General features: G+C 46.6%; 1 protein-coding gene and 1 pseudogene across 5 annotated transcripts in view; one reads left to right on the top strand and one right to left on the bottom strand.

Annotated features, from left to right (window-relative positions):
- LOC146026277 (complement factor H-like) overlaps positions 1-20,009 on the bottom strand; it is a 960,333-nt gene that overhangs the window by 744,881 nt on the left and 195,443 nt on the right. The window contains exons 9-12 of one of the 5 annotated variants that reach the window (XM_083156811.1): positions 18,981-19,160; positions 8,734-8,913; positions 855-1,037; positions 331-528 (exon numbers count right to left, since the gene is read on the bottom strand). The exons of the other annotated variants lie outside the window; for them this stretch is intronic. Of the exons in view, the coding sequence (XP_083012937.1) occupies positions 331-528; positions 855-1,037; positions 8,734-8,913; positions 18,981-19,160 (741 nt within the window). The remainder of the gene's footprint in view (positions 1-330; positions 529-854; positions 1,038-8,733; positions 8,914-18,980; positions 19,161-20,009) is intronic. 5 annotated transcript variants of the gene reach the window in all.
- On the top strand, positions 12,536-18,930 carry LOC146026898 (CCAAT/enhancer-binding protein delta-like; annotated as a pseudogene).

Here is a 20,009-nt window from a genome sequence, read left to right as displayed (position 1 = left end):
TTAAAAGGTATCATATTTGCTAGATTGCTATTTTGTTTTTCTCACTGAGGAACAATAAAACTTTTTTTAATAATGACAATGTCCTGTAATGAATACAACACAGACCTGTGCAGTATAATGAGACATATGCAGAACTCAAGTGCACAGTCTGGAACCTGATCCCTAGAGGAGAAGGTTGACCATAGGCAATGAGGCCCAAGGGGGGATGGGATGCTTTACCCCGTGGACCAGTCTGACCTTGTTGTTAGATTACTGATTCCTTTAAGTGTCAGGAGGAGCCTTTTTTATTATGTGTGCATTTTAGTTTTTGTTGTACTCATTGGTACTTACCACTCTTGAGACATTTAGGATATTGCATCACTCCTTCTTTACACTGTTGTCTCATAGAAATGCCAGGGGGCTGCACATATCCTGCTTTACAAGTAAATTCTAGAAAATCATTATGTGCACTGTATATCTTGGAGTTAGATTTCCACCTAATATATACATTATTTTCATCCATTTCATTTTTTGTTGTAGTACACGGCCCTAAATTAAACAACACAAATAAAAATGTAATCAGTAACATTTAATCCACAGACCAGCTGAGGATTATTAACTGTATCTCCAAAACTTGATGATAAAAAAAGTACATATTAAAACTAGCTGTGCAGTTTTTCTTTTTTATCAACTTATGGGATCTGAGTGTTTCCAAGCCCTGGCTTGGGTCTTCCCTGAAGTCAGATTTTGTGTGTTTTGGATTCCATATATGTCAATGTCCCTCTATCATAATCATGGTTGCCATTTCACAGCCTTTTGACTTTCGACCTAGAACAGCATATGGAAGTTTAATTAACTAACAACTATGGACTTACTTAGACAAACTGGTGCCTTTTCCCAAACTCTGTTCAGACACTGAATTTCTCTTTTTCCTTCCATTACATACAAATTTAGACATTGATATACGACCTTAGAACCTGATTTATAACTTTCTTCTCTTTTACTTGTGATGTCTCCAAATTCTATTACTGGTGGTGAACCACAACTAGCACCAAATTCTAAAAAAGAAGAATATATAATATAATGAATTTTGCAAGCCAGTGCAGAATTTGAATAGCAAAAAAAAAATATATATATATATATATATATATATATATGTGTCAGACATTGGATGGGCTCTGCACACACTAAATTAACTGATAATAAATAGTGGAGATTTGGTTCATGAATTGATCAATGCATTTAAGCCTGCAGCCCCCGTCAAGGGACCCCACTGTTCTGCAGGTCCTACCACTATCGCTGAAAATGGCTGCAATACACATAGCTATCACATCAATGTTTGATTCCAGGCATGCTATCAGGTCTGAAGCTCACAGCAGACTTTGCTTTTATAGGTGAGCAGCTACCAACACACCTGTCACTAATCATCTAGGGAAATGGCTAACACAAGCTATGGAATCTTAGTTAAAAACAGGGTGCATGAGAGAATGTGACCACAATAAGACTAATTAAAAAAATTAATCTAATAAACAATATATACACTTAACATCGGCACTCACCTTTCCTAGTTTTGGGGTGCCCTATGGCTTGTGACCACATTGTTTAAACAGACATTGGATGGGCTCTGCACACACTAAATTAACTGATAATAAATAGTGGAGATTTGGTTCATGAATTGATCAATGCATTTAAGCCTGCAGCCCCCGTCAAGGGACCCCACTGTTCTGCAGGTCCTACCACTATCGCTGAAAATGGCTGCAATACACATAGCTATCACATCAATGTTTGATTCCAGGCATGCTATCAGGTCTGAAGCTCACAGCAGACTTTGCTTTTATAGGTGAGCAGCTACCAACACACCTGTCACTAATCATCTAGGGAAATGGCTAACACAAGCTATGGAATCTTAGTTAAAAACAGGGTGCATGAGAGAATGTGACCACAATAAGACTAATTAAAAAAATTAATCTAATAAACAATATATACACTTAACATCGGCACTCACCTTTCCTAGTTTTGGGGTGCCCTATGGCTTGTGACCACATTGTTTAAACAGACATTGGATGGGCTCTGCACACACTAAATTAACTGATAATAAATAGTGGAGATTTGGTTCATGAATTGATCAATGCATTTAAGCCTGCAGCCCCCGTCAAGGGACCCCACTGTTCTGCAGGTCCTACCACTATCGCTGAAAATGGCTGCAATACACATAGCTATCACATCAATGTTTGATACAAGGCATGCTATCAGGTCTGAAGCTCACAGCAGACTGTGCTTTCATAGGTGAGCAGCTACCAACACACCTGTCACTAATCATCTAGGGAAATGGTTAACACAAGCTATGGAATCTTAGTTAAAAACAGGGTGCATGAGAGAATGTGACCACAATAAGACTAATTAAAAAAATTTATCTAATAAACAATATATACACTTAACATCGGCACTCACCTTTCCTAGTTTTGGGGTGCCCTATGGCTTGTGACCACATTGTTTAAACAGACATTGGATGGGCTCTGCACACATTAAATTAACTGATAATAAATAGTGGAGATTTGGTTCATGAATTGATCAATGCATTTAAGCCTGCAGCCATTTAGCCATTTCCCTAGATGATTAGTGACAGGTGTGTTGGTAGCTGCTCACCTATAAAAGCAAAGTCTGCTGTGAGCTTCAGACCTGATAGCATGCCTTGTATCAAACATTGATGTGATAGCTATGTGTATTGTAGCCATTTTCAGCGATAGTGGTAGGACCTGCAGAACAGTGGGGTCCCTTGACGGGGGCTGCAGGCTTAAATGCATTGATCAATTCATGAACCAAATCTCCACTATTTATTATCAGTTAATTTAGTGTGTGCAGAGCCCATCCAATGTCTGTTTAAACAATGTGGTCACAAGCCATAGGGCACCCCAAAACTAGGAAAGGTGAGTGCCGATGTTAAGTGTATATATTATATATATGTGTCTGCATTTTGGCGGTCGGGATTCTGAACGCCGGGATCCCGACCGCCGGGATTTTAACTGCATCCCGTTACAGCCTGTGTTTGAAAAAAGTAAGTAAGGAGCTGATTGGCTGGACGTATATCTCTCCTTATCACCCTTGCATTTATCTCTTGTTAAGGCTTAATACATCTGCCTCATTATGTGCTGGCTCCCAAGGATAGGCAGCACTGTGTCTATCACAGGTGGAGGTGCAGCACTCAGAGACACAGTGATAAACAACCAGCAAATCAGCTCCTGCTTGACATTATTCAAACACAGTCTGTGACATGGCAGATAGGGACCTGCAGTCAGCACATATGTTACATACAGCCTTGCATGTTGCATATTCATTGAAATATAGCTATATCTGTGCACTGGTGTGTTACTTGTATTTAATGTAGCATCTATGATTGACCGGGCAAATGTAGAAAAAAGGAAAAATGTGGAGGCAATAAGGTTTGGGAACTACTCAATGATGAAAGCAGTTGAGGGTGCTTTAAAGGTTGCGAGTGGCATGGTGACTGTTAGGATCTCCTGTGCCACGCTGTCTGGCGAGACACCACGTGACACTGGCTGGAAGGAGATAGTGACAGGACCAGGGCAGCCTCGCCCACCTGACTCCGTTGTGCTCAGATGGAGTTGACGTGTGTGTGCGGGGTGCTAGGCTTCACCAATAATAGCCGCGTTCGTGGGAGCCCGTTAGTCAGGCTCCCACCTCGATGCCACCTGGTCTTATGTTAAGGACAACACACACGCCAAGGCCAGTGATGAACAAGGGGAAACCTATCTAACAAACAAAGAGGCGAGGACCACCCTGCCCTGCGGAGAGGGGTGCCAGTGGATAACACTCTAAACAGGAACCCGCTGTGCTAATGCTTAACAGGTGTAACCATACGCAGTATGCTGACACACTAAGAACTGCTGACGGGTGTAACAATACACGATATGCTGACACACTAAGAACTGCTGACGGGTGTAACAATACACTATATGCTGACACAATAAGTACTGCTGACAGGTGTAACAATACACGATACGCTGACACAATGAGTACTGCTGACAGGTGTAACAATACACTATACGCTGACACAATAAGCAAATGATTAGTCAACTTAGCTGGAGCTGAGATGCTGCGGACAAGGCAGGGAACCAGCCGAAGGAAGCACCACGCTGGAGAAGGGATCCCACACAGACCAACAGGAGCTGCAGGGACCGGGAGACGGATAAGGACGACACACGGACACCGGGAGGACAGGAGACTGAACGGAGGACACAGCTGGGAATCAACGACAGGATGCAGGATGACAGGGAACAGGAACCAGGAATACGGAAGACTGGGAACCAGGAACACTTGAGACCCTGAGGTACAAAAGCTATAACCGGCATGGGACTGAACAACCAGAGGGTTTATATAGAGAGCACAATGTGGTGCTGATTACACATAGCCTGAAGGTGTGCACTGCAGGCTAGGAGCCTAATCAAGACACCTGAGTCCAGAACACACAGTACTGGAAGTGAGCTGCAATGGCCCAGGCTGACCACTGGATGCCACCAGCGAGTAAACACACACACACAGGCTGGGATAAACCCAGGGAGCAGAATCCAGGGAGAACATGAAACTACACACAGAATATGTGAATCTGCGCATAACACAGATCCGCTGGAGGCGGATCCTAACAGTACCCCCCCCTTGAAGAGGGGTCAAGGGACCCCAATACCAGGTTCTCCACTACATGGAGAATACCAAACCCTGGAATGGGGGTATCAACCAACAAACAGGAACAAGCTGTGACTGCAGCTTGTAACACTGCCCCCCTCTCAAAGGTGGCCTTCGGACACCACAAGACCAGACAAACAGATATGACAAACAGGACAAGCCAAAGGTCAGTGCATATACTTCTTTTTCCTTCTCTTAGAATGTTTGGTACGAGAAGATGTCCCTGGTCTTAAACAGGCTTCTTCATAAACCATAGGGCCTGTATACACCGGATACCCATCAATCTCAGACACAAATTCTGAGTCTGAATCTGAGAAAGCATCAAACCTGGATACCAGCGCTCTAGGTGGTAATAATTCAGGAAGACCTTTGTAAGAGGGAGACAAAAAGGCACACCCAGCGGAAATAGCTATGGGCTGGGCCTTTTGCACTGACTGGCTCGAGTGCTTCACTGGGATAGTGGCACCATTGACCTCACATGAGAACCTTGAGGCTGTGACTTTAGGGACCCCCTTAGAGGTTATGGCCTTCAGCATCTCCTGTAGCTCCAAGACCAGTGAGAGCCCCCCTGAAACAGTGGCCTTAGGAACCTCGGCAGAGGCAGTGACTAACTGTGGCTGTGGGCCCCCACTTGGGGCTACCAACTGTGGTTGTGGGCCCCCACTTGGGGCTACCAACTGAGGCTGTGGGCCCCCACTTGGGGCTACCAACTGAGGCTGTGGGCCCCCACTTGGGGCTACCAACTGAGGCTGTGGGCCCCCACTTGGGGCTACCAACTGAGGCTGTGGGCCCCCACTTGGGGCTACCAACTGAGGCTGTGGGCCCCCACTTGGGGCTACCAACTGAGGCTGTGGGCCCCCACTTGGGGCTACCAACTGAGGCTGTGGGCCCCCACTTGGGGCTACCAACTGAGGCTGTGGGCCCCCACTTGGGGCTACCAACTGAGGCTGTGGGCCCCCACTTGGGGCTACCAACTGAGGCTGTGGGCCCTCACTTGGGGCTACCAACTGAGGCTGTGGGCCCTCACTTGGGGCTACAAACTGTGACTGTGGGCCCCCACTTGGGGCTACAAACTGTGACTGTGGGCCCCCACTTGGGGCTACAAACTGAGGCTGTGGGCCCCCACTTGGGGCTACAAACTGAGGCTTCGGGCCCCCACTTGGGGCTGCGGCCTCCGGGCCCCCACTCGGGGCTGCGGCCTCCGGGCCCCCGGCATCTGACCGGCTCGGCGGGCCCCCGGCATCTGACTGACTCGGCGGGCCCCCGGCATCTGAGTCAATCACCTGGGTTTTCCCTTTAAGGGTTTGCAACTCTGACTCCCTGGTCATCAAAACATCAGCACTGGAACCAGTAGAAAAAGGCAGAGTGCTTTTACTGGGAGACTCGGCAGAGAGCTCCTCTGCCACAGTGGAGACAGGCTTAGATCTGACAACCTGCTCAGACCTGGCCAGAGGAGATACCCTGTCGGCACCACCGGAATTACGCAAGCCACACGTCTGCAAGAAGTGGCCAGAATCTCCACAATATAAGCATAGATTAAGGTTTCTACGCCGCTGACGCTCCTCTAACGGAAGCTTCGGCCGTAGATAACTTCTATGCTTTACCTGACCCTCTGGGTCTGAGGACTTGCTGCCTAATACTTCCCTAGGCAGGGCCTCATTAGGGGCTGAACGAACCCCAGTGACCTCTGGGAGGATCAGAAAAATATCAGTGATGAGTCTTTGCAGCTGCAGAAGAGACTGCTGCAAAATCTCCCACTGCCCAGGTTTTACGGCATTGAATGCCAAATTTAGAGCCGCTAATGACTCTTGCATGGCCTGCATGATATGGCCATGCAAGTTTATACACCAGCAAGAAAAAAACTGACACAAGAAAAAGCTGACACGGGCAAAAAGCTGACACGGGCAAAAAGCTGACACGGGCAAAAAGCTGACACGGCTTGAAATCTCTGGACTGAGAGGGCAGAACCCAGCTCCAGAGTGCTGTATGGCCGGTTATAATGTTAGGATCTCCTGTGCCACGCTGTCTGGCGAGACACCACGTGACACTGGCTGGAAGGAGATAGTGACAGGACCAGGGCAGCCTCGCCCACCTGACTCCGTTGTGCTCAGATGGAGTTGACGTGTGTGTGCGGGGTGCTAGGCTTCACCAATAATAGCCGCGTTCGTGGGAGCCCGTTAGTCAGGCTCCCACCTCGATGCCACCTGGTCTTATGTTAAGGACAACACACACGCCAAGGCCAGTGATGAACAAGGGGAAACCTATCTAACAAACAAAGAGGCGAGGACCACCCTGCCCTGCGGAGAGGGGTGCCAGTGGATAACACTCTAAACAGGAACCCGCTGTGCTAATGCTTAACAGGTGTAACCATACGCAGTATGCTGACACACTAAGAACTGCTGACGGGTGTAACAATACACGATATGCTGACACACTAAGAACTGCTGACGGGTGTAACAATACACTATATGCTGACACAATAAGTACTGCTGACAGGTGTAACAATACACGATACGCTGACACAATGAGTACTGCTGACAGGTGTAACAATACACTATACGCTGACACAATAAGCAAATGATTAGTCAACTTAGCTGGAGCTGAGATGCTGCGGACAAGGCAGGGAACCAGCCGAAGGAAGCACCACGCTGGAGAAGGGATCCCACACAGACCAACAGGAGCTGCAGGGACCGGGAGACGGATAAGGACGACACACGGACACCGGGAGGACAGGAGACTGAACGGAGGACACAGCTGGGAATCAACGACAGGATGCAGGATGACAGGGAACAGGAACCAGGAATACGGAAGACTGGGAACCAGGAACACTTGAGACCCTGAGGTACAAAAGCTATAACCGGCATGGGACTGAACAACCAGAGGGTTTATATAGAGAGCACAATGTGGTGCTGATTACACATAGCCTGAAGGTGTGCACTGCAGGCTAGGAGCCTAATCAAGACACCTGAGTCCAGAACACACAGTACTGGAAGTGAGCTGCAATGGCCCAGGCTGACCACTGGATGCCACCAGCGAGTAAACACACACACACAGGCTGGGATAAACCCAGGGAGCAGAATCCAGGGAGAACATGAAACTACACACAGAATATGTGAATCTGCGCATAACACAGATCCGCTGGAGGCGGATCCTAACAGTGACATCATGTGCTAGATCCAAAAGGACACAAGATACAGTAAGCAAGTGTCTATACTGTTTGCAGTGACTGAGATCATGGTACCAGCGGCTATCCTGAGACTCTGGAATATGGTCTTAACACTGTTGATTTTAAACTGTGATTTAGTTGAACTTTTTATTCTTTAGTAAAATTATACAGTACTTAGTCAATGAGGGTGCCCTCTAATTTGGAATATATCTATATATATAATATAAAACAGAGTGCTAAGACCCTACTGCTCACAGGGGTGCCGGACACGGTCCTGACAGTCGGGATCCTGACAGTCATTTACCCGACGTCGGGATTCCAACTGTCAAAATTCCAACAGACGGGTGCCCGACGGCCACCGGTTATTCTCCCTCGTGGGGGTCCACGACCCCCATAGAGGGAGAATAGAATAGGTGGCGAGCGTTGTGAGCCACCATGCCTGCAAGGGGCTTTGTTGCACTCAATATGCTGTCTGAGTCCGGGCAGTCGGGATCCCGACTGTCGGTAACCTATACCACACCCGGTCCCAGCGCCTTTCCCATCAGAGAGCACAGGGCCTGGCCAAGGAGGCTGCATGCCCCTACTCTGAAGGTTTACTTGTTTTATTTGACCAAATACAAGTATGCCTGCAAGAGCTGCCAGCTTGCTGGAGTAATTAGGGAAGTGCAGCGAAAACAGTACATGTTAGACAACCCCATAGTATGCAAAAAAATGCAATTTTGGGCTACTTGAACTACACTGTATATTCAAGAAACATCTATAAAACTTTGGTAACACAAGGACATTTCAGCTGAATCTTACATTATACTTTTCCATTTTATAGGAAGTGTAGAATAATCCATTGGACAGTGAGTATTAGACTACACACATCACTGAGATTGGCTTACCTCTGCACACGGGTTTATCCTTCCATTCTCCATCACTGCAAAGTGCTTCAGGCTTCATAGATTGTCCCAGAGTAGAACCAGGTTTACATTCATATAATGCACTTTCACCAGATAAATATTTGATTTTCCTGTTTAGCAGAATAGCATTCTCTACATTTGGTGCAAGTCCACAAGATGTATCTAAAAGTATAAAAAGAAGAAAAAACACATTGATTAAATGTTGATATCATTATTTCTATTTTTTTTTGGTCAAATATAGTGAGAAATGTCAGTGGTGGAAGCCATATTGCAGACAGTTGGAGCGCTGTTGTAGATGTGGAGAAGAGGCAGGGGACATGATTCACATGTTCTCCGCCAGCAAAATGCTGATCCATTATTGGACAGAGATAGAAGTCTTGATATATAAAGTTTGTTCGATCAGAATCAAGATGACTCTGCAGCTATTGCTTCTCAGTCTCCTAAAGATAGACCTTTCATAGCCATAGAAATGTATAATATTACATATTTTGATGGTGGCAAAAAAATCCTTAGCACAACTATAGAAACAGGAACTTATCATTGGTATACATATGGGAATTCATAAAAAGGGGGTATCTTAAATTTGGTGCTTATGGTCCCAATTTAGAAACACATAAGGATAGATGTTGGTTGATCGCTAATGTATCAGGATGTAACCTGGACCCTCCTTACACATTTGTTTTACTAAAGAGAAATGGAACCAGAACAGTTGTATATCTTAGACCCGGCGTAAGAGACCCCTCACTGTATGAATGTAATTGTTATGTTGCTTTGTAAACTATATTACTGTATGTTATTATTATTTTTTTTTACATCATTATTTCTTATTATTATTCTTTCCATAATAGATGGATGTATCTTGATGTATTGTTGTATTGCATTGTTGTATTGTTTATGTATGTATCAGAGGGGAGGTTATGATTGGATACCTCCCCTCTTTTTGTAATGTGACTTGTTTATATTTAAAAGTAAATAAAGATTAAAAAAATAAAAAGTATAAAAAGAAGAGAAAACACATTGATTAAATGTTTATGTCATTTCTATTTTTTTTTGTCAAATATAGTAAGAAATGTCAGTGGTGGAAGCCATATTGCAGAGAGTCAGGAAGCAGTGAGAGGAGATACAGTGAGATACATGAAAGTAGGGGGTGTACACAAGTTGCTAAAGTAGTCTGGAAGCAAATAGAAGGAGAAAATAGGCATCTAGAGAGAGAGTGAAGAGAAGTTGTTTTATGGTTTCTTCAATATTAGTAAAAGGACCGCTTGTTTACAGGAGCATACGTCCCAAATTTGGAAAAGGAGGAAGAGGGACGTAGGCACATGACCAAGTTTTTGGGGTGTGGTCTATGATCAAGGGACTCATTTTTGACGCTATGGTGACTTGGCCAGCGCTGTGTGAGCTGCTGGCCATGCCCCCAGCCCCTCTGCCTGCCTGAATATTACCTGCTGCTCTGCTGAGCAGAGCAATGGCAGATGGGGGACTCCTATCCCCCCCCCCCCCCCGCCCTCACTGGTGGAAATACATTATTGAATGATGTTGATTTTGTCTGTAAATGATTGTAGATGACAAAATCAAATACTATGAAGGAGGAAAGGGTAGTGGGTGAAGGAGGGCAGTTAAGTGCGTTGAAAGTGTCTGGGATTACAAACATTTTTCAATGTTATATATACTTGTGGCTCAAACACATGTCTATGTTTATAGATGCACACATATAGATGTGTCCTCATACATCTAACCTCAATACAACATGAAGCACAAGGTGCCTGGTGTCAGATAACTGCCAGCTCCTGTGCAGCTCTACTACCCTTTGGTGTTTATTTATATATATTTATATATATTTTGTGGGGTAGCCGGCACTCCACGGCTCAGTGTAGAAGTTGCAGCACCAGGTGCCTTCCCTTGGCAGACCAACAGGTCCCCAAAATACATTGTAGTGGTAAGGCGGCACTCAAATATAAAACTAAAAAAACACAATTGACCAATACTAATGTACCGGGCTCCAACAGCCGCAGTGTCATGCCACAGCCGGGGGACACTTTTTACACAAGGTCCCCCGGCCGTACCATAAGCACCGTGGCTGGTCAGCCTTGGACGGGGTACCTGGAGCAGTGGGGACCCCCCCAATAAAGGGGTCCCCCCCCAGGCTTCACCCGTCCAGGGCTGAAGCCCGGGCTGTCACCGGCGTCCCTGGCCATTGGACGCCGGCCTGATAGGGTTAAATTCACATTCCTAACATTGCTTAATACAGGAGAAATACAAGTGCCAGCAGACCTCCCCCGCATGCTGGGACTTGGAGAACCACAAGTCCGAGCATGCGGGGCATTAATGGGCCTGCTGGGACTTGTAGTCCACCTGTAAAAAGAATGTTAAAATAAAGCACACACACAGAAAAGTAAAACTTTATTACATACACACACATCCACACACCTCACTTTTACACCGCTATACATATCGATCCAGGATCCAGCGCTGGTCTCTCTGCAGCAGAGCCGGACAGCCCGCACTGACAGCGGGCTGAACCGGCTTTCTCCGATCACTTAGTGATAAATGTGGGATTTCCAGGGGAACCAGCACCATCATGGGGATCACATTACCACCATCACCAACCTGTGTACCCTCGCCATGATTGTAGTTTTTATACACTTGTCCAACCATATAGGATTGGTCTTAATCTTTTGTCGTGTTCCTGAGCAGACAATGTGGGCGGTGACTCCAAGAGTTGCCCAGCAGTGACCTGACATCCTCAATGGGCGGGTCCTGACGCTTCCCGGAAGCGCCGCTCACAGAAGCCGGGAGCCGAACACACGTGCACATACACCTCTAGTATTTAAGGAAAGAATGTTATTTGTTCTGCTTTTTTCACTTGCACTATCTGCACTTTGTAGTCTGTCCTGATGAAATGGCCCGCCTATTCTTTCCTATCGTATCTTGGCCAGAAAAGCTCTGGAGCTGCATTAAATGAGGAGGGCACCCCGGCAGCTGCCTAAATATCTGTAGTGCTGAAAAACCGGAATTGGGTGTGTGTGTGAGATTATTTTATATATATATATATATATATATATATATATATATATATATATATATATATATATATTGCTGCATGGGACGCGGCACTCCTGGACTTCTTTGAAAGAACACACTGTACAAGTGTTTAAACTTCTACGTTTCTGTTTTTATTCAAACCGTCATCAGGAATGACGGTTTGAATAAAAACCGAAACGTAGAAGTTTAAACACTTGTGCAGTGTATTCTTTCAAAGAAGTCCAGGAGTGCCGCGTCCCATGCAGCGATATAACATACCATTGAAGGCACCCGGCGAATACCTGACTACATTGGAGTGCCGGACCATCAACATCTATATATATATATATATATATATATATATATATATATATATCTACATCAGGGCTCGACAAAACCCGGGGGGCCAGGTCGCCATGGCGACCAGGTTCTACTTCCTGGCGACCAGATTTGCCAGGAAGCAGACCCCGGGCAGAGTGGTGGCTTGAATTATTGACGGCAGCGGGCCCCGCTGTTGGTTATCTGGTTAGAAATAACAGCCAGTGCCGCAGCAGCAGCCGGCATAGTGGTGCACATCACACCCGTCTGCCACTGTATCAGAGCAGGACAGTGGCGTGCCTATTTCAAAACTACAGCACAAAGAGAGCTGACTGACAGCAGCAATCCTTTTACACTGAGAACAGGTACCGGGCAATCAGACACCACAAAGCAGCAGCCTGCACCCGCTGCCACTAACACCCGCAGCCAGCGCTACACTACCTACATGAGTGCCCTGTCCATGAGAGTGGAGCCCGCTGCGTGTCTCGCTATGCCACCGCCTGGTGCATGGAACCCACCAACTTCTACGAGCAGTAGGCGATGTGCGAGGAGAGAGAGCCCCCCCTGCGGTTGGCAGCAGCGGCCCCGGCCATCTACAATGGCGAGAGCACCTTGGTGCCCAACCTGCAGCTGTGCAAGGGCAAACTGTTTGCAGACCTTTTCAGCAGCAACTACAAGGGTGGCTGCTGGGAGCAGCGGGCGGACTGCATGGCCCCGTAGTGCCACCCGGCCAGAGCAAAGCTCAAGCAGGAGCCCAAGTGGAGTGACCGCAACATCTCGTCCTCCCTGCCCTATCAGATCACCACCTGCGCCGCCCAGACCAGTATGTGCCAGCAGTGCTGCCCAGCGCTGCCCACCCATTCCACCTCCCCGGAGCCCTGCAACTCCAGCGCCGCCAGCATGTCCCCCTCTAGCAGCGCCGCAGGCACCTCCTGCGGCAAGAAGAACGTGTACCACTTCAACAGTGATGCCTGTCTCACACTCTGCCTCTCTGACTGCCACTCACTGCCTCTCCCTTTCACCCATTTTCCATCGGTCTCCCTGTCACTCACTGCTTATTATCCTCTCTATGTCACCATCTATCCTTTTCACCCACTTTTGGTCACCCTTGCCTGTCCATATTACCCCCTGCCTCTCCCTGTCCATCTCTGCCTCCATCATTCACTATCCTGTAATGGTGCCCCCACCCCTCCTCATTTTTCTCGATCTGCCTCTGCCTGGCATCAAGCAAGAAACCCATAGAAATGAGCATATGAGTAAGCGGCACTTATGTGGCATAATATATAATGGGCATTACAGCGTGTGGTAATACATGTAATGGGCATTACAGTGTGGCAATGTGTAATGGGCATTACAGTGTTTTGTTTACCTGGTAATGGGCATTACGGTGTGTGGTATATTTAATGGGCATTATAGTGTGTGGTATAGTATGCAATAGGTTTTACGGCCAGTGGCATAATGTGTAATGGGCATTGTGGCATTGTGGTGTAGTATGTAATGGGTATGTGACATGTGTAATAGACATTATGGTTTTACTTTTTGGCGCACACTGTTCCTATTTTTTTATTTTCTGGCTCCTACACTTTTATCCTGGCTCCTAGATTTTTTTATTTATTTGTCAAGCCCTGATATATATAATGGTTCAGCCCGCCACTCCATTACAAAGAGGGGGTATGTATTTGGGTGCCTCCTGGAAAATTATGCAGAATCTGGCAAGTACAAGCAGTGGCACTCCACATTTCAGTTGGTGGCAAAGTGGTTTTAATCCAATGTTTCGGGGAGTGGTTACCCCTTTATCAAGGTGTACAGTGCATACACACTGGGAGATCAGAAACCACCCCTTACAAATCCTGAGTTTGCCACTGGCCACTCATTACCCCATCTTAGCTATGAGCTGATTAATGGGAACACATGGGTAACTAAGTGTAATGACTTGGGCTGAGGAATTCCCTCATCCTCCTTCCCTGCCTCGGGATGCTGCTGCTGTCGGCGTTTCATTCTAAATACCTGCAGGCCGTTCAGCTCTGATTTCTTGGTTCTCACTCGACCACTTGAAACCCCTCCTCCTGTCATTGCACAGTAATCGGGGCCTGGAGCTTATTAATTAGCACTTGTAAGGCTTCAGGAGGGGAGCTCATGAACATGTTCCATGTTCCTCCTCCCATTGTTCAGTATTATACTTCATATACATGGGCTGAATAGAGAGCTGAATACTTTATATACATAGTGTTCATTCTAGCACCCACCATCTTTGATAACCCATGCAGTTCCTGTTCCCTGCCAGGGGTGTCTCTGTCTTCTGTGGTGTTTCTAGCACAGGTCTGGTTTGCATATCAGTGCTGATATACAGAGCACACTGTGCTAGAAGCACTACAGCAGACAGCGACATCCCATACAGGGAAGAGGAACTGCATGGGTTTTCAAAGATGGCGGGTGCTAGAATGAACACTATATACTTATACTTCATATACACATACTTTAAGTATATGGGTATGAAGTAATCAGTCCTGTCTCCTGTGGTGTCCCTGGCCAAATTGTGTGGGCGGCGCAAAACCTGTGACTGGGTGGAGCCACATGCAGCTTTCAGCCTCAAGTTCGGCAGCTTTACTAATGTAGTAATCACGCCTACTGTTATGCTGGCTCCGCCTATTGTTGATTTGGTGCTGCCCACATGAGGCCACTTCCAGAAATTTTCCAGGGCCACTTTTGGTCCCCAATCCGCCCCTGCACCACACACTGTATTCCACACATGTAATGCCACTTACAATGTATGCCACACACCGCAATACTACTTACACTACACACCACACACCGCAATGCACCTTACATTATACCACACACCGTAATGCCACTTACACTATAAACCACACACCATAATGCCACTTACACTATAAACCACACATAGTAATGCCCATTAAACATGTACACCACACCGCCATGCCACTTAAACGATACAACACATTGTAATGCCACTTACACTATACTCCAGGCACAAGGCAACACTCAATAGATGTCAGTCAGTAAGTCCATTGGGAGAACCAGCAGAACCCTCAACAAATACACACAGACCCTCCTCAGTGCTTTAGCAATAGAAAATAGTGCTTACCTGCATGCTTCAAGACGTCAAATTGTGTGGCACTACATGGTCTTGATTCTGTTGGTCTAGTAGCCAACAGCCATGGAGAGGGGAAGGGGAGTCATGGGTAAACATGAGGAGATAGCAGAGGTAAAGATTAAAAAGCAACAGAGGAACACATGAGGTAGAGATGGCATCAAAGCATAGATAAAGGAGGGATAAACAGATATAGGCGATATAGGCACAAATGGAGAAAATACCAAAGATATAGACTGTCCAGTATATAGTAAAATAAATAGAGGCACAGATGGCAAAGTGGACAAATGCTTAGAATGGGAAGGAGCAGGGGAAAACATGGGGTGGGCAGGAGCACATATCGGGTAGACAGGAGCAGGGGCATGGTTGGGTAGGAGACGTGGAGCAGAGCAACATGTAGAGGAAGAAAATGCATAGAGGAAGCTGCTGAGTTGCTGGGAGGTTTATGTGTGTCACCAGAGAATCCAGAGTGGGGGAGGGAGGGTATACAACCTGCCAGAGGGGACTGTGGAAACTGATGATAACAGCACAGAGATTCTTCCTCACAGGCTGACATCTGCCTGTGAGACGCAGATTACAGTACATGCTGCTGTGATCAGCAGCAGTGGGGCCCATGTGTCAGGCACTGCCACTCTCACTACACCTGCCTCCTTCCTCTGAGGGGAGAGAAGATCGACAATGGGAGTCAGGCTGCCTGCAGTGCTTTCTACGACACTGCTGTAGCTTGCCGCTGCCCATCTGCTGTTTGATAGGAGCAGCAGGGGGAGCTCTTGTCCAGGCCGATGCCTTCCTGCACTGCAGAGCATGCTGAGCAGCCAGCACAGGCTCTGTGTGCATACCATCTTTCTTCTGCTCCCCCAAGCCATGGCGGGGTCTGCCACACCATAGTTAGACCACTGTAAGGGGACATTTGCTGGGCATTCTCATGATAATGAGGCCATGACGTGGGTGCCGGGGGTGGGCAGCTGACGTCAGCGGATGTCAGCTGCCCGCCTTGTCCTCGCACAGGGCGCACGCAGTTTAGAAAGGTGTTTCTGAAGTGAGAGCGCTGGAAAAATCATTCGATGGTCGCCGACATGTGCTGACAGGCAGTATTTCATGGTGGTGGTAGAATAAAATAGTGTGTCGAGCGCAGCGAGGCACCGTGCCCGAAGCATCTGTCGACCTAGACACCTGTAGACCTTCACCCATGTTGACCTAGAACCCTGTCGACCTTGCTGCCTGTCGACCCAACAGTGTCGACCTAATGACTGTTGACCTAATACGATCCACACACCTTCAGTGTAGCATGAGCAATCTTTCACTGAATAGTATGTTCGCTAGTTTTCCAAATAGAACTAACTGGAAGTTTTATTATATTGGCACTTACACAGATATTGCCAAGTTGCCATGGAGATGGTGCTTATGTTTACAGTGGGCACATGGCTATGTGTCTGGCCCAAGTGATGTCATTTACACCCACAAATGTGTGGTGTGGATGGAGTGAGGATCCAGATTTACATGGCCATGCAGAGCACTCAGGGAATGTCCTGGGTGAGTGTATGTATTGTTCACTTGTTTGCTGTGTCATATTGGAGGTCATTCTGATAGACATGCAAAGTTCATTTTAATGCATGTGCATAGCAGTTTATGGGGGGGATGTTCTAACATCCGCACCCCAGCTCTGCCCCCTATCGCCGCCCATCACATTCATAATTATCGCATATGCACTAACATATGCGATAATTATGGCAAAGGTCAGCTCTTTCGTTAAGAGTTGTCCTTTGCGGTGAGTCAGCGGGTCCCATCAGGACCCGGCGGCTCCCCCCTCCCTCCCTTACCCGGCTGCTGCTGGGGGGGGGGGGGGGGGGCTGGCTCTCCTCCTCCATGCACCCGGAAATGGATCAGTGCAGGGAGGAGGAGGTCACAGGTCCAGGCAGCACAGCTCTGTGCTGCCCGGACACAGGTGAGGGGGGTCGATGCGGGGTGGCAGGGGTGGGTGCAGGGTGGCGGGGGGTCGTAGTAGAAGCACATAGGCTTCTATGGGGCATCACCAGATTTTTCTGCCGATGCCCCCCGCTGCGGTAACCCGGCGGGGGATGCTTAGTGCATCCCAAAATGTTTTTACCGCATTTTTAGCTTACAGAATCTCCCCATCTGTGTATGCGCAGTTGCTCACCATCACTGCCCTGCGCGAACACACAGGGGAGCATGGTGATCAGAATGAGGGCCATTATGAAGAAGGGGAGCATGTCCCCAAAATGTTGACTGCACTTTTGAAATTACTTTATTGTTTTAAGCAGAGGTGGCTGTAGCCCCTGGGCTGTAACTCACACCATATCATGAAGAGGGAAGCCGGATAGCACATATAGGGGCAGATGTATTAAGCTTTAACAAGAGATAAATCCAAGGGTGATAAGGAGAGATAAACGTAAAGCCAATCACCTGCTAACTGCCATGTTACAGCGGATTCAGTATTGAATCCCGGCGGTCGGGATCCTGGCGTTCAGAATCCCGACGCTGGAATCCCGACAGCCGAAATGCCGACAAGGGGGGGACGTGGATCACCACCCCTTGCGGGCTCGCTGCGCTTGCCACGCAGCGGGCCCAGTGCCTCGCTACGCTCGGCACACTAATTTATTCTCCCTCCAGGGGTGTCGTGGACACCCCAGGAGGGAGAATGTGTCGGCATTTCGGCGGTCGGGATTCCGGCGTCGGGAATCTGAACGCCGGGATCCCGACCGCCGTGATTTTCACTGGTGTGTTACTTGTATTTAATGGAGCATCTATGATTGACCGGGCAAATGTAGACAAAAGGAAAAATGTGGAGGCAATAAGGTTTGGGAACTACTTAATGATGAAAGCAGTTGAGGGTGCTTTAAAGGTTGCGAGTGGCATGGTGACATCATGTGCTAGATCCAAAAGGACACAAGATACAGTAAGCAAGTGTCTATACTGTTTGCAGTGACTGAGATCATGGTACCAGCGGCTATCCTGAGACTCTGGAATATGGTCTTAACACTGTTGATTTTAAACTGTGATTTAGTTGAACTTTTTATTCTTTAGTAAAATTATACAGTACTTAGTCAATGAGGGTGCCCTCTAATTTGGAATATATCTATATATATATATAATATAAAACAGAGTGCTAAGACCCTACTGCTCACAGGGGTGCCGGACACGGTCCTGACAGTCTGGATCCTGACAGTCATTTACCCGACGTCGGGATTCCAACTGTCAAAATTCCAACAGACGGGTGCCCGACGGCCACCGGTTATTCTCCCTCGTGGGGGTCCACGACCCCCATAGAGGGAGAATAGAATAGGTGGCGAGCGTTGTGAGCCACCATGCCTGCAAGGGGCTTTGTTGCACTCAATATGCTGTCTGAGTCCGGGCAGTCGGGATCCCGACTGTCGGTAACCTATACCACACCCGGTCCCAGCGCCTTTCCCATCAGAGAGCACAGGGCCTGGCCAAGGAGGCTGCATGCCCCTACTCTGAAGGTTTACTTGTTTTATTTGACCAAATACAAGTATGCCTGCAAGAGCTGCCAGCTTGCTGGAGTAATTAGGGAAGTGCAGCGAAAACAGTACATGTTAGACAACCCCATAGTATGCAAAAAAATGCAATTTTGGGCTACTTGAACTACACTGTATATTCAAGAAACATCTGTAAAACTTTGGTAACACAAGGACATTTCAGCTGAATCTTACATTATACTTTTCCATTTTATAGGAAGTGTAGAATAATCCATTGGACAGTGAGTATTAGACTACACACATCACTGAGATTGGCTTACCTCTGCACACGGGTTTATCCTTCCATTCTCCATCACTGCAAAGTGCTTCAGGCTTCATAGATTGTCCCAGAGTAGAACCAGGTTTACATTCATATAATGCACTTTCACCAGATAAATATTTGATTTTCCTGTTTAGCAGAATAGCATTGTCTACATTTGGTGCAAGTCCACAAGATGTATCTAAAAGTATAAAAAGAAGAAAAAACACATTGATTAAATGTTGATATCATTATTTCTATTTTTTTTTTTGGTCAAATATAGTGAGAAATGTCAGTGGTGGAAGCCATATTGCAGACAGTTGGAGCGCTGTTGTAGATGTGGAGAAGAGGCAGGGGACATGATTGACATGTTCTCCGCCAGCAAAATGCTGATCCATTATTGGACAGAGATAGAAGTCTTGATATATAAAGTTTGTTCGATCAAAATCAAGATTACTCTGCAGCTATTGCTTCTCAGTCTCCTACAGATAGACCTTTCATATCCACAGAAATGTATAATATTACATATTTTGATGGTGGCAAAAAAATCCTTAGCACAACTATAGAAACAGGAACTTATCATTGGTATACATATGGGAATTCATAAAAAGGGGGTATCTTAAATTTGGTGCTTATGGTCCCAATTTAGAAACACATAAGGATAGATGTTGGTTGATCGCTAATGTATCAAGATGTAACCTGGACCCTCCTTACACATTTGTTTTACTAAAGAGAAATGGAACCAGAACAGTTGTATATCTTAGACCCGGCGTAAGAGACCCCTCACTGTATGAATGTAATTGTTATGTTGCTTTGTAAACTATATTACTGTATGTTATTATTTTTTTTTACATCATTATTTCTTATTATTATTCTTTCCATAATAGATGGATGTATCTTGATGTATTGTTGTATTGCATTGTTGTATTGTTTATGTATGTATCAGAGGGGAGGTTATGATTGGATACCTCCCCTCTTTTTGTAATGTGACTTGTTTATATTTAAAAGTAAATAAAGATTACAAAAATAAAAAGTATAAAAAGAAGAGAAA

Source organism: Crinia signifera, chromosome 8 (assembly GCF_055691185.1).
Source record: "Crinia signifera chromosome 8, ASM5569118v1, whole genome shotgun sequence".
Taxonomy (NCBI): domain Eukaryota; kingdom Metazoa; phylum Chordata; class Amphibia; order Anura; family Myobatrachidae; genus Crinia; species Crinia signifera.
The sequence above is the reverse complement of the archived record's forward strand: the minus strand, read 5'-3'. Positions and strand labels throughout refer to the sequence as shown.